Genomic DNA, 10,811 nt, shown 5'->3' with positions numbered 1-10,811 from the left:
CATGCAGAACTGTGAGTCAATTAACCTCTTTTCTTTATGAATTACCCAGTCTCAGGTATTTTTTCATAGCGCCATGATAACAGACTAATACACAAATGCTTTAATTTTATGGAGGGGTACGAGCCAGGAAACTTATGGCCTGATTCTCTGGAGGCATAAAGCATGATTTTAGGTGACAAGCAAGAGCCAGAATAAGGAAAAAAAAAAAAAAAAAAAAAAGGCTATCCTAAGGCTCTACAATCAATAACCACTAGAGAAATGTATACCAGGTATAGCACAAGTAAAGGAAGGAATCAAGAAAATCATGGAGGTAATTACCTCCAAATTATTATCTTGCTTAAATTATCTGAAAAACTAAGGTCAAAAATGTTTTTTTTTCTTGAATTGTCTAAGAAACAAGAGTTCTTTGTTTATTCACTATGTAGAATTGCTGCAATGTACCCTGAGTGTTCTGTATGCCACCTTGAGATTCTGAACACAGTCTATCAGAACTAGTTTAGGATTGGCTGGTATTAGCAATTTTTCCTCATGAGAGAACTGTTTTTCTTTTTTCCCTTGATATCACTTCCCTGGATATGATTCTTAGGTTCTGTTATACATCTTTCTTAATTTTGACACCATCTTTGAAATAGTTTTATTCATTACCTTCACTTACTCTCCTTTCATCCATCTGTTCCTTTTCAAACCACCTATCAAATTTTTTACTAAGCACATAGTACAGGATAGTCAGTTAGGTCCCAGATTAGCCAACCAAAATAAGATCCCTGTACTCCAGAACATTAAAATAGGGAAGTCTAGGCATGTATACAAATTAATAAAATATGCAAAGTATAAGCTACAAAAAGGTACTGATTTTTAAAGCTAATATTTAAATAAAAAGCAAGATCTTAAATCAATAATCTAAGCTTCTACCTTAAGAAAACAGGAAAAGAACAAATAATCCCAAGGTAAGCAGAAAGAAGGAATTAATAAAGGCAAGAGCAGAATTCAACAAAATTGAAAACAAAAAAATAGAGAAAATCAATAAAACTAAAAGTTGGTTCTTTGAAAAGATCAATAAAAATGACAAACCTCTAACAAGACTGACAAAGAAGATACATTTTATTAATATCAGAAATGAAAAAGAGATATCACTAAAGACTTCCTTGACAATTTTTAAAAACTTCTATGCACATAAATTTGACAACTTAGATAAAATGGACCAAATCCTCTAAAGCCACAAACTACCAAAACTCAACCAAGAATTGGTAACTGAATATCCTGTAGCTGTTAAAGAAATGGAATTTGTATTTTTAAAAAATCTCTTCCAAAATAAATTTCCATGCCCAGATGTTTCTAATGAGAAATTCAAGCAAACATTTAAAGAAATAACACCAATTTTACAGTATTTTCCAGAAAATGAGAAAGCATTCCCAGCTCATTTTATGAAGCCAGAATTACTCTGATACCCAAACAAGACAAAGGCATTTCCAGTTAAGAAAATTACAGACCAAGATCCTTTAAAGAATATGCGGTCACAAAAATGCTCAACAATGTACAGTTGACACTTAAATAATATGGGGCTTACGAATGCCAACCACCCCTCCACAGTAGAAAATCTATCCATAACTTTTGACTCCCCCAAACTTAACTACTGATAGCCTACTGTTGACCAGAAGCCTTATGGAACATAAACAGTACATATTTTATATGTTATAGGTATTAATATACTGTATTCTAACAAAGTTAGCTAGAGAAAGGAAAATGTTATTTCTTATCATAAGGAAGAGAACATATAATTACTGTTCATTAAGTGAAAGTAGATCATCATAAAGGTCTTCATCCTCATTATCTTCATGTTGAGTAGGCTGAGAAGGAGGTAGAAGAAGAGAAGTTGTCTTGCTGTCTCAAGAGTAGCAGAGCAGAAGAGGCAGGCACAGTCAGTATAACTATGGAAATAACATTATTAATTTTTTTTTCTAGACAAGGTCTTGCTCCATCGCCCAGGCTGGAGTGCAGTGGTGCAATCATAGCTCACTGCAGCCTCAAAGTCCTGGGCTCAAGTGATCCTCTGGCCTCAGCCTCCTGAGTGCTGGGACTATAGGTATGTGCCACCATGCCCAGCTAATTTTATTTTTTTGTAGAGACAATGTTTTACTCTGTTGCTCAGGCTGATCTTGAACTCTTGTCCTCAAGTAATCCTTCCATCTCTGCCTCCCAAAGTGCTGAGATACATGCGTGAGCCACCACACCCAGCTACATTGTAATTTTTGTCTGACTTTTTTGCTTTTTCATTTCTCTAAAAATATTTCTATACAGTACCAATCCATATCCATCTTCCACCGTTTGCTTTAGTTTCAGTGCACATTTCATAGAAGGGTCCATGTCACAAAAGAAGTAAAAAGTGGTCTTGAATAATCAGTACCCTTATGACAGACTGCCTCATGTCAGTTCCTTTCCTGGCACTGCTGCTTCTATGTCTTCTTCCACATCATTTGGCACTGGTTCAGAATCACTCAACTCTCTCCTGTTGTCTTGTGTTAACTCCTCTGGTGTGTTGTCTTGAATTTCTCCAAGATCCATATTTTAAAATCTTTCACCTCTCACCTTTTTTTTTTTTTTTTTTTGCCATATCCATGTCTTCATTTCTTTGATTGGCTCTGTCATAAATTCTGTGAAATGATGCACAACATCTGGACACAGTTTTCTCCATCAGGAATTTATTGTTTCAGGTTTGATGGCTTTGATGGCTTTTTCTGTAGCATCATCAATGGTATTATCCTTATAGACTTTTATGATGTCCTTTTGTTATTGTTGTTTTAATCTTTCAATCTTTTATTTTTATATAGTTTTCTTTTCTAAAAGCCCATCTCAGCTTCAGATCATTATTTCTTTCTATCAGGGTTCTCATTCATAGTGCTGACATTCCTTTCCACAGAGTACCAACCATGTGTGATGAGCCTTAAAGGCCCTTATGACCCCCAATCTACAGGTTGAATTAGGAACCTTGTTTTGGGTAGCAAGTAGGCCTCATTGACACCTTCATGTTGAATCATGGGGTTCTGGGTGGCTGGGGCATTTTGCTAGATCAAAAGAACTTTAAAAGGTGGTTGCTTACTGGTTAGGTACTTCCTGACTTCAATGAGAAAGCATCGATGGAACCAATCCAGAAAAAGGGTTCTCATTGTCCAGACCTTCTTGTTGTACAACCAAAAGACTAGCAGCTGGTGTTTATCTTTTCCCTTCAAGGCTGGGCAGGGTAGTGTGTTGTTGGGGGAGAGTTTAGTAGCTTTATAGATAAGGGCAATCTTGATCATAAACATGACTGTGGGGAGTATCCAAGATGGATAAATAGGAAGAGCTCTGGAGTACAGTTCCCAGTGAGAACACAGAGGGTGAGTGATCACCGTATTTCCAAATGAATTTTTACTGCCCACAGACCAGGCAATTCCTGGGCTGAAAAGCACCACGAGTTTCCAGCATGGCTGTTTCAGTTGGTGCAGCAGGGCTCTGCACAAAAACTCACACAAATCTGGGTGGCCATTTCAACTGACACCTGGAACCCCTGGGAGACACAGTTGCCAATTCAACTGAAAAAAGGGGGGCTGAAACAGGGAGCCAGGTGAGCTGGCTTGGCGGGTCCTATCCCCACAAAGACCAGCAATCTGAAACGCTCTGGATTGAGAGTTTTGCAGTAAGTACAGCTGGACCCAGGATGGTCCAGCTCTGTGGGGGAAGGGCGTCTGCCATTACTGAGGCAGTCCACCATTACTGAGGCAGTCCATCATTACTGAGGCAGTCTGCCATTACTGAGGCAGTCCACCAATACCAAGGCTGTCCGTCATTACTGAGCCAGAATGCCATTACAAAGGCAGTTATAACTATACCTCTTAAACAAAACCACAAGGAAGTTCACACAGCAGCTGGGCAGAGCCTATGGCAGCTCAGCAATGCCTCTGCTGGCAGACTATCACTAGGCTACCTCCTGGCTGGACAGTGCATCTCTGAAAAAAGGCAGTAGCATGTCAGGAACTTATAAATAAAGCCCCACATTCCCAGGACAGAGCACCAGGGAAAAAAGGCGGTTATGAGTTCTGCTGCAGCAGACTTAAATGTACCTGCCCAGCAGCTCTGAACAGAACAATGGAGCTCACAGATCAGCACTTGAGCTCCTATAAGGGACAGACTGTCTCCTCAAGCAGCTCCCCAAGCCCCGTATATACAAAGAGACACCTCATACAGGAGAGCTCAGGCTGACATCTGGCAGGTATACTTCTGGGAGGAAGATAACAGAAGAAGAAACAGGCAGCAACCCTTACTGTTCTGCAGCCACCACAAGTGATCCCCAGGCAAACAGGGTCTGAAGTAGACTTCCAGCAGTCCTACAGCAGAGGGGCTTGTTAGAAGGAAAACTAAAAAACATAAAGAAATAACTCCATCATCAACAAAAAGGATGTCCACTCAGAGACCCTATCCGAAAGTCACCAACTACAAAGACCACAGGTAGATAAATCCACAAAGATGGGAAGAAACCAGTGCAAAAAGGATGAAAACACCCAAAATCAGAATGCCTCTCCTCCTCCAAGGGATCACAACTTCTCTCCAGCAAGAGAACAAAGCTGGATGGAGAAAGAGTCTGAGGAATTGACAGAAACAGGCTTCAGAAAGTGAGTAATAACAAACTTCTCTGAGCTAAAAGAACATGTTCTAACCCAATGCAAAGAAACTAAGAACCTTGAAAAAAAGGTTTGATGAAATGCTAATGAGAATAAACAGCTTAGAGAAGAATATAAATGACCTGATAGAGCTGAAAAACACGAGAACTTCGAGAAGCATACACAAGTTTCAATAGCCAAATTGACCAAGCAGAAGAAAGGATATTAGAGATTGAAGATGAACTCAATGAAATAAAATGAGAAGTCAAGATTAGAGAAAAAAGAGTGAAAAGAAATGAACAAAGCCTCCAAGAAATATGGGATTATGTGAAAGACCTAATCTACGTTTGATAGGTGTACCTGAATGTGATGGAGAGAATGAATCCAAGCTGGAAAACACTCTTCAGGATATTATCCAGGAGAACTTCCCCAACCTAGCAAGGCAGGCCAATATTCAAGTCTAGGAAATACAGAGAACACCACAAAGATATTCCTCAAGAAGAGCAACTCCAAGGCACATAATCATCAGGTTCACCAGGGTTGAAATGAAGGAAAAAATGCTAAGAGCAGCCAGAGAGAAAGGTCGGGTTACCCACAAAGGGAAGCCCATCAGACTCATAGTGGATCTCTCAGCAGAAACTCTACAAGCCAGAAGACAGTGGGGGACAATATTCAACACCCTTAAAGAAAAGAACTTTCAACCTAGAATTTCATATGCAGCCAAAAAGGAGAAATAAAATCCTTTACAAACAAGCAATTGCTCAGAGATTTCGTCACCACCAGGCCTGCCTTACAAGAGCTCCTGAAAGAAGCACTAAACATAGAAAGGAACAACCAGTACCTGCCACTCCAAAAACATACCAAATGGTAAAGAGCATCAAAACAATGAAGAAACTGCATCAACTGATGGGCAAAGCAACCCGCTAGCATCAAAATGGCAGGATCAAATTCACACATAACAATATTAACCTTAAATATAATGGGCTAAATGCCCCAATCAAAAGACACAGACTGGCAAATTGGATAAAAAGTGAAAACCCATCAGTGTGCAGTATCCAGGAAACCCATCTCACATGCAAGGACACACACAGGCTCAAAATAAAGGGATGGAGGAAGATTTACCAAGCAAATGGAGAGCAAAAACAAACGCAGGAGTTACAATCCTAGTCTCTGATAAAATAGACTTTAAACCAACAAAGATCAAAAGAGACAAAGAGGGGCATTACATAATGGTAAAAGGATGAATGCAACAAGAAGAGCTAATGATCCTAAATTTATATGTACCCAATACAGGAGCACCCAGATACATAAAGCAAGTTGTTAATGACCTACAAAGAGACTTAGACTCCCACACAATAATAGTGGAAGACATTAACACTCTACTGTCAATATTAGACAGATCAAGAGAGAAAATTAACAAGGATATCCAGGACTTGAACTCAGATCTGGACCAAGCAAACCTAATAGACATTTACAGAACTCTCCACCCCAAATCCACAGAATATACATTCTTCTCAGCACCACATCACACTTACTCTAAAATTGACCACATAATTGGAAGTAAATCACTCCTTAGCAAATGCGAAAGAATGGAAATCATAACAAACAGTCTCTCAGACCACAGTGCAATCAAATTAGAACTCAGGGTTAGGAAACTAAGAACTACACAACTTCATGGAAACTAAACAACTGGCTCTTGAATGTTGACTGGATAAACAATGAAATAAAGATGTTATTTGAAACCAACCAGAATCTCTGGGACACATTTTGAGAAGTGTCTAAAGGAAGATTTATAGCAATAAATGCCCACATGAGAAGCAAGGAAAGATCTAAAATCAACACCCTATCATCAAAATTGAAAGAGCTAGAGGAGCAAAATCAAAAAAAAAGAAAAAAAAAAAAACTCAAAAGCTAGCAGAAGACAAGAAATAACTAAGATCAGAGCAGAGCTGAAGGAGATAGACACACAAAAAACCCTTCAAAAAATCAATAAATTCAGGAGTTGGTTTTTTGAAAAGATCAACAAAATAGACAGGCCACTAGCCAGATTAATAAAAAAGAAAAGAGAGAATAATCAGATAGGCATAATAAAAAACGATAAAGGTGATATCACCACAGATTGCACAGAAATACAAACTACTATCAGAGATTACTACAATCAACTCTATGCACATAAACCAGTAAGCCTGGAAGAAATGGATACATTTCTGGACACTTGCACCCTCCCAAGCCTAAACCAGGAAGAAGTCAAAATCCTGAATAGACCAATAACAAGGGCTGAAGTTGAGGCAGCACCTATAGCCAACCCACCAAAAAAAGCCCAGGTCCAGATGGGTTCACAGCCGAATTCTACCAGACATACAAACAGGAGCTGTTACCACTCCTTCTGAAACTATTCCAAACAATCCAAAAAGAGGGAATACTTCCCAAATCATTTTATGAGACCAACATCATCCTGATACCAAAATCAGGCAGAAACTCAACAAGAAAAGAAAACTTCAGGCCAATATTCATGGTGAACATAGATGCAAAAATCTTCAATAAAATACTGGCAAACCAATTGCAATAGCACATCAAAAATCTTATCTATCACGATCAAGTAGGCTTCATCCTGGGGATGCAAGGCTGGTTCAACATATGTAAGTCTATAAATGTAATTCACCACATAAACAGAACCAAAGACAAAAACCACATGATTATCTCAATAGATGCAGAGAAGGCCTTTGACAAAGTTCAACAGCCTTTATGCTAAAAACTCTCAATAAACTAGGTATCGACGGAACGTATCTCAAAATAATAAAAGCTACTTATGACAAACCCACAGCTAATATCATACTGAATGGGCAAAAACTGGAAGCATTCCCCTTGAAATCTGGTACTAGACAAGGATGCCCTCTCTCACCACTCCTATTCAATAGTGTATTGGATGTTCTAGCCAGAGCAATCAGGCAAGAAAAAGAAATAAAGGGTATTCAATTAGGAAAGGAGGAAGTCAAATTGTCTCTATTTTCAGATGACATGATTGTATATTTAGAAGACCCCATCGTCTCAGCCCAAAATCTCCTGAAATTGATAAGCAACTTCAGCAAAGTCTCAGGATACAAAATCATTGTGCAGAAATCACAAGCATTCCTATACACCAATAACAGACTTAAAGAGAGCCAAACCAAGAACAAACTGACATTCACAATTGCTACAAAGAGAATAAAATACCTAGGAATACAACTAACAGAGGATGTAAAGGACCTCTTCAAGGAGAACTACAAACCACTGCACAATGAAATAAGAGAGGACACAAACAGATGGAAAAACATTCCATGCTCATGGTTAGGAAGAATCAATATTGTGAAAATGGCCATACTGCACAAAGTAATTTATAGATTCAATGCTATCCCCATCAAGCTACCTATGATCCTCTTCACAGAACTGGAAAAAACCACCTTAAACTTCAAATGGAACCAAAAGAGAGCCCACATAGCCAAGTCAATTCTAACCAAAAAGAACAAAGCTGGAGGTATCACACTACCTGACTTCAAACTATACTACAAGGCTACGGTAATCAAAACAGCATGGTACTGGTACCAAAACAGAGATATAGACCAATGGAAGAGAACAAAGACCTCGGAGGCAACACCACACATATACAACTATCTGATCTTTGACAAACCTGACAAAAACAAGCAATGGGGAAAGGATTCCCTGTTTAATAAATGGTGTTGGGAAAACTGGCTAGCCATGTGCAGAAAGCAGAAACTGGACCGCTTCCTGACACCTTACACTAAAATTGACTCCAGATGGATTAAAGACTTAAACATAAGACCTAACACCATAAAAACCCTAGAAGAAAACCTAGGCAAAACCATTCAGGACATAGGCATAGGCAAAGACTTCGTGACTGAAACACTGAAAGCATTGGCAACAAAAGCCAAAATAGACAAATGGGACCTAATTAAACTCCAGAGCTTCTGCACAGCAAAAGAAACAATCATTAGAGTGAACCAGCAACCAACAGAATGGGAAAAAATTTTTGCAATCTACCCATCTGACAAAGGGCTAATATCCAGAATCTACAAAGAACTTAAACATATTTACAAGAAAAAAACAAACCCATTCAAAAGTGGTTGAAGGACATGAACGGATGCTTTTCAAAAGAAGACATATATGAGGCCAACAAACATGAAAAAATGCTCATCACTGGCCATTAGAGAAATGCAAATCAAAACCACATTGAGATACCATCTCACATCAGTTAGAATGGCAATCATTAAAAAATCTGGAGACTACAGATGCTGGAGAGGATGTGGAGAAACAGGAACACTTTTACACTGTTAGTGGGAGTATAAATGAGTTCAGCTGTTTGGAAGACAGTGTGGCAATTCCTTAAGGGTGTAGAAATAGAAATTCCCTTTGACCCAGCAATCCCATTACTGGGTATATATTCAAAGGATTATAAATCAATCTATTATAAAGACACATGCACATACGTGTTCATTGTGGTACTGTTTACAATAGCAAAGACCTGGAACCAACCAAAATGCCCATTGATGATAGTCTGGACAAGGAAAATGTGGCACATATAGAATATTATGCAGCCATAAAAAAACGATGAGTTCATGTCCTTTGTAGGGACATGGATGAATCTGGAAACCATCATTCTCAGCAAACTGACACAAGAACAGAAAATCAAATACTGCATGTTCTCACTCGTAGGTAGGTGTTGAACAATGAGAACACATGGACACAGGGAGGGGAGCATCACACACTGGGGTCTGTTGGTGGGGACTAGGGGAGGGACAGCGAGGGGTAGGGAGTTGGGGAGGGATAACATGGGAAGAAACGCTAGATATAGGTGATGGGGGGATGGAGGCAGCAAACCCCATTGTGTATGTACCTATGCAACAATCCTGCATGTTCTGCACATGTACCCCAGAACCTAAAGTGCAATTATATATATATATGTATATGACTGCATTCATAAAATGGTAGAGTTTGTTATCCCTTCCTGCCTTAAATCCTGGTGCTTGCTTCTCTTCCTTACTAATAAATGTCTTTCGTGGCATGTTTTTCCAGAATAGGGCACTTTGTTGGCAGAAGCTGTTTCTCCTGTTATCTTGACACTTTTTAAGTCAAACCTCTTTCAAAAATTATCAAACCATCCTTTGCTGGCATTAAATTTTTGACCTTTAGGTCTTTAAACTTCCTTTTGCATGGCCAGGCACAGTGGCTCATGCCTGTAATCCCAGCAGTTTGGGAGGCTGCGGTGAGTGGATTATCTGAGGTCAGGAGTTCAAGACCAGCCTGGCCAACCAACATGGTGAAACCCCGTCTCTACTAAGAACACAAAAATTAGCCAGGCCTGGTAGCACACGCCTGTAGTCTCAGTTACTTGGGAGGCTGAGGCAGGAGAATTGCTTGAACCCAGGAGGCAGAGGTTTCAGTGAGTCGAGGTGGTACCACTCACTCCAGCCTGGGCAGCATAGTGAGACTTTGTCTCAAAAAAAACCAAAAAACTTCCTTTTGCTTTGTCATATAATGACTTCACTTTTTTGAATCCTGTTTATTTATAGGTATGACTTTCTTATAGCAATCCCACACACACATAAAACCTGCATTTCTGATATGAGATGAAAAGGTATTTTGCAAAAAGGGCAAGGTTTTCATGCCTGCTAGCATAGTTGAAGCAACAGTGTCATGAATTACCTTTTCTATTTTTACAATGGTCCTTATGTTTTATTCATTTATCTTGAAATGGCAGGCAACCACATCTGCAAACCTCAATTCACAATGCATATCAAGCAATTCAACTTTTTCTTGTAATGTCATGACTTTGCTGTGCTTCTTGGGAGCCCTTCCAGCATCACTAGTGGCACTTTGAATGGGTCACTTAGGAGCACTTCCAGTGTCACTAGTGGCACCTTGAATGGGTCCCATAGTGTTAGACAAGGTTTACAATATTGCATTAAATACAATGAAAAATATGTAAGAACCATAAGATCATTTCTTTACCTTCATATGCAATTTACTGGAGAGACAAACTGCTCACACAGAGTTTAACATCACGTCATGTGGTACTTTCAGTGGATACTTACAACACTTGAGTTCACTGCAATAGCAACAGGAGGTAGCTATGAAATTATTACAGTTGTGCAATATGTACTACAGTTAATTTTACAGTTA

The 10,811-nt window shown here is 39.1% G+C and overlaps 1 protein-coding gene across 1 annotated transcript in view; it reads right to left on the bottom strand.

Annotated features, from left to right (window-relative positions):
• EFCAB7 (EF-hand calcium binding domain 7) overlaps nucleotides 1–10,811 on the bottom strand; it is a 67,767-nt gene continuing 56,956 nt past the window's right edge. The window contains exons 14-15 of the mRNA XM_064372430.1: nucleotides 10,641–10,737; nucleotides 1–1,928 (exon numbers count right to left, since the gene is read on the bottom strand). Coding sequence (XP_064228500.1) covers nucleotides 10,735–10,737 — 3 coding nt within the window. The 3' untranslated portion in view covers nucleotides 1–1,928; nucleotides 10,641–10,734. The remainder of the gene's footprint in view (nucleotides 1,929–10,640; nucleotides 10,738–10,811) is intronic.

The sequence above is a fragment of the Aotus nancymaae genome, unplaced genomic scaffold (genome assembly GCF_030222135.1).
Source record: "Aotus nancymaae isolate 86718 unplaced genomic scaffold, 86718_ANA_hifiasm-v0.15.2.pri h1tg000007l, whole genome shotgun sequence".
Classification (NCBI taxonomy): Eukaryota; Metazoa; Chordata; class Mammalia; order Primates; family Aotidae; genus Aotus; species Aotus nancymaae.
This window is presented reverse-complemented; position numbering and strand designations above follow the sequence as displayed.